The 3,982-nt window shown below is 44.0% G+C and overlaps 1 protein-coding gene across 1 annotated transcript; it reads right to left on the bottom strand.

Annotated features, from left to right (window-relative positions):
- Positions 1-262: 262 nt before the first annotated feature.
- On the bottom strand, positions 263-1,390 carry LOC141023099 (uncharacterized). The gene is made up of 3 exons (XM_073499411.1): positions 1,319-1,390; positions 1,064-1,204; positions 263-718 (listed from the first exon to the last, which is right to left on the bottom strand). Exons 1-3 carry the CDS (start codon positions 1,388-1,390, stop codon positions 263-265), a joined length of 669 nt encoding a protein of 222 aa, XP_073355512.1.
- Positions 1,391-3,982: the final 2,592 nt, after the last annotated feature.

Genomic DNA, 3,982 nt, shown 5'->3' on the forward strand with positions numbered 1-3,982 from the left:
GCAACCTCGACGGTGCCATCAAAATTCATATTAAACTTTAACAAGTACCATCATAATTCATATTAAACTTTATCAAGTGCCATCAATTACCAAATCTTGGATTACAACAAGTAGCATCACATGGCAGATTAAAATTTAACCAGTGCCATCAAATACCAAATCTTGGATTACAACACAGTACCATAAATAAGCACCATACATAATTTTCCAACCATTCCTTCTATTATAAATAAGCACCATACATAATAAATAATTATTGCAATCACTCATCACATATAGCCTTGATTCTCTTCAGCTTAGACTTGTTGGCCTCTCCATCCTTGAAAAGGTCAGATATGGCAAACTCAAGCCTTTTCTTCTGCTGATTGACTTCATCAACATGTGCATCTTTCCTCCATTTGCTAATGAGTTCAGCCTGACTGGCCTGGATCTTCTTCAGCAGCTCTACCTCTCCCTTCAGTGACATATTCTCCTTCTCAAGATCAGTCTTGATTTCATTAGCATCAGGTGCAACCTGATCAGCGGCACTTTCCTGAACACTCTTCTGTTTTGCCTGCATCAGACGCTTCTCTTCTTCTAGCAGGGCAATCACATCTTCTTTAACCTTGATCTGCTCTTGGGTCTGCTCATACATATTCCAAAGCTTGCGCAGAGCATTCTTAAGTGGCTCTGGCCATTCTGGGTCAACCCACTCAACAAGACCACAGCTGTAACCTCCCTGATTAACCAAATAAATATTACAACAAGAATTATAATCAATTATTCGGGATTTAAGCAGTTCACATAGTTAACAAACATAATTATGCATGTACTACTTGCTACAAGCAGCTAGAAACCATGCCAATTAAACATAATTACTCAGGATTTGACCATTCATTTTTTTTAAATAAACCACCTGTAACATCTATTACTTCAGTTAACAATCCTAATTCTTCAGTTAACATCTATTGCTAACAGTAACGAGTAGAAGGCAAAACAGAGCTATATACATAATCACTACTGTACTCCATGAACACTGACCCCTTAACACTACTAACCATTCACAAGGATCACAATTACTAACCTGCTCCGAACACCCAAAAAACCTACGGCCAGTGTGGGTGCTTTGAAATGCAACTCCCCTCTCCACCGGCGTCTTATGACTGCAGATCAGGCCTCCAGAAACAATGCCGCACCATTCGGGATCCACAGTGATCCGTGGTATCTACATTATTTGAACCAGAGAAGAAAGTGACAGTCAAATACAAAATCAAATCAGTGAAATCCAACTTGAATTCGGGAAGAACCCTAACCCTAACTGACAGACAGGAAAACTCACGTAGGGCTCCGATTCGTATGAGGGGAGAGAAATAGACGAGTCACTAGTCTCGCCGTCGTTCCAGGAAACCATGGCTGCTGCGATCGCCACCGGCGGCGGCGGGGGGAGGGGTGACGGCAGGGCGGGAGCGGCGGGGTCCGACAGGCGAGGAGTGGGGAATGGCCGGACCGGTTGGGTTCGACCAATTTGTCTCTCGCCGTCTAACGGCGCTTGATGGGCGCCGTGTGCGCACAGGCCACGTGGCACCTGACAACGGGCCCCGGGCGTCAGGTTTGCCCTCACACGGGACTGATCGAGCAATCAGCGTTTTTTGCAAACTGTTAGCACAATAGTGGTGGTTTTTTGCAAAAAAAGAAAGGTGACGGTTTTTTGATTTAGCGTCCCCAAATGTGGTGGTTATTTGCAATTTACTCGTCAAGATAACTCTGAAGAAATCTGCAGGACACCACCACCGGAGGTGCAGGTTTGTTATGTACTAATTCATTCCTCACATACTAGCTCCTCCAAAATGTCATCAAAAGCATACATCTCTGAATATCATCAAGAGGCTCAAGGATCTGAAGAAGCCACTCTCGCCCAGTGTTTGAAATACCATTCAGACTAGGGAGATTCCAAACTGAAGATAAGGCATGGTATAACTCTTGAGCCAGTGGGCATCGTACAAACAGGTGGAAATTGTCCTCCACGTCCATCGCGCACACAGGGCATAAGTTAGATACTTCCAGACCAATTCAGTGTTTCCGTTGCCAGGTTGGAAGAGCGTCTGTATCTAGAGGCCACACAAATTTCCTGACCGCCAGAGGTACACCACACGCCCATATATACTTCCAGCAGGAACATTCACCCGAAGGTCGCGAGCTAGTTGATACTGATGTGTTCCTGTAAGTGCATCTAGTGCCCCTTAGTGATTTTGGTGTATTGAAGACTTATAGGTTAAGGGACTAATGTGTTTATGAGTGTACACAGGTCTATAATTCTATGAGGAGTTTGTTATTTACAGAGAAAGTCGACCCCTAAAAATGAAGTTCTTCGACTGAAGACTTTGGATTTCTGAAGACTTTCTGAAGACTTTGAAAGTGAAGAAATTGGTGTGACCTTGAAGACTTGGTATTCATTTGAGGAACATGAAGCGTGAATACTTTTGTTTTCATAGTTTCATTTTCTCTTTCTTGAGTCATAGGAAACACCGTACTGTTAAAGGGGGTCGAGGAAATACTAAGGAAAAATTTCCATGTGATGCTCAACTCAAAATCCTACACCTACCAATCCCTTCGAGTGAAGCCATTGGAAATCTCATACAGTTCAGTCATATTCTTCAGTGACAGAGATGAAGTTCTTCTGGTCTCTGAGGAATTTGTTCTGACTGAGGAGTTAGGAATTCGCCAGTGCGGATTGCCTACACAGTGAGGAACATGATAGCCCTGAGGAATTTGATACTCAAATTTCCGACCGTTGTTGTGCTACGCGCCAGCTGTCCCAAAATATCTACCCACCTAACGGTCATATTATTGAAGGGCATTTATGTCTTATCATGTTGGGCTGCTCCCTAGGCTATAAATAGCCGCCCCTACAACCACTAGCTGGTTGGCTGCTCTGAGAGAAACTGACACTTGTCATTTGAAAGCATCCCATCCTCCGAGGACTTTGAGCGAAAATCATCGAGTGAGGAAAACCCAAACCCAAACACCTACAAACCCAAAGTGATTGAGCATCACTGAAGAGATTGATCCTGCATGGATCTGACGCTTGTTACCTTTGAAGACTGTGCTTCTTCCAGACGGTTAGGCGTCATGGTCTAGAGCATCCAAGAGGAATTGTGGATTGCCGAGTGACCGAGTTTGTGAAGGTTCGGAAGTCACCTGAAGACTTACCACGAGTGATTGGGCGAGGTCTGTGTGACCTTAGCTCAAGGAGAATACGGTGAGGACTGTGTGTCCGGGACTGGGTGTCCTCAGGTTTAAATTCCTAGCCGCTCCAACCAGACGTACAACTGAGATAGCAGTTGGAACTGGTCTACCAAATCATTGTCTTCACCAAGATTACTGGTTCTATTTCCTCAACTCTTTCATTTCCTCATAACTGTGTTGTGTGCTTGTTCATATCTGTTTGAAGACTTTGACTGAAGACTTTCTCAATTTCCTCGGTTCAATTTCTTCAGTCTGTTTGTCTTCATCATGTGTTATCCTGTGTTTACGCTTTCTGTACTTTGTGCTGGTCTTCATTTCATCATGATGACCATGCTTGTTTTCTGCTATGTTTACTTTTGAGTACTTATTTCGTTGCAAGTAGTTCTTCGCTAAGGAATTTCCTCACCCACAAATTCCTCAGTGAAGAATTCATAAAAATCACCTATTCACCCCCCCTCTAGTCGATATAACGCACTTTCAATTGGTATCAGAGCAAGGTGTCGGTGTCAATACCGGCGGATCTCGGGTAGGGGGTCCCGAACTGTGCGTCTAAGGCGGATGGTAACAGGAGGCGGGGGACACAATGTTTACCCAGGTTTAGGCCCTCTCGATGGAGGTAATACCTTACTTCCTGCTTGATTGATCTTGATGATATGAGTGTTACAAGAGTTGATCTACCACGAGATCGTAGAGGCTAAACCCTAGAAGCTAGCCTATGATTATGATTGTTGTTGTCCTATGGACTAAACCCTCCGAT

Source organism: Aegilops tauschii, chromosome 5 (assembly GCF_002575655.3).
Source record: "Aegilops tauschii subsp. strangulata cultivar AL8/78 chromosome 5, Aet v6.0, whole genome shotgun sequence".
NCBI lineage: Eukaryota > Viridiplantae > Streptophyta > Magnoliopsida > Poales > Poaceae > Aegilops > Aegilops tauschii.

Excerpts from the sequence above, each read along its gene's own strand:
- LOC141023099 (XM_073499411.1), bottom strand. The coding sequence starts at position 1,390 with ATGGTTTCCTGGAACGACGGCGAGACTAGTGACTCGTCTATTTCTCTC. Across the intron at positions 1,205-1,318 it reads CATACGAATCGGAGCCCTAC|ATACCACGGATCACTGTGGA; the intron begins GTGAGTTTTCCT and ends CAAATAATGTAG. Across the intron at positions 719-1,063 it reads TTTTTGGGTGTTCGGAGCAG|GGAGGTTACAGCTGTGGTCT; the intron begins GTTAGTAATTGT and ends TTGGTTAATCAG.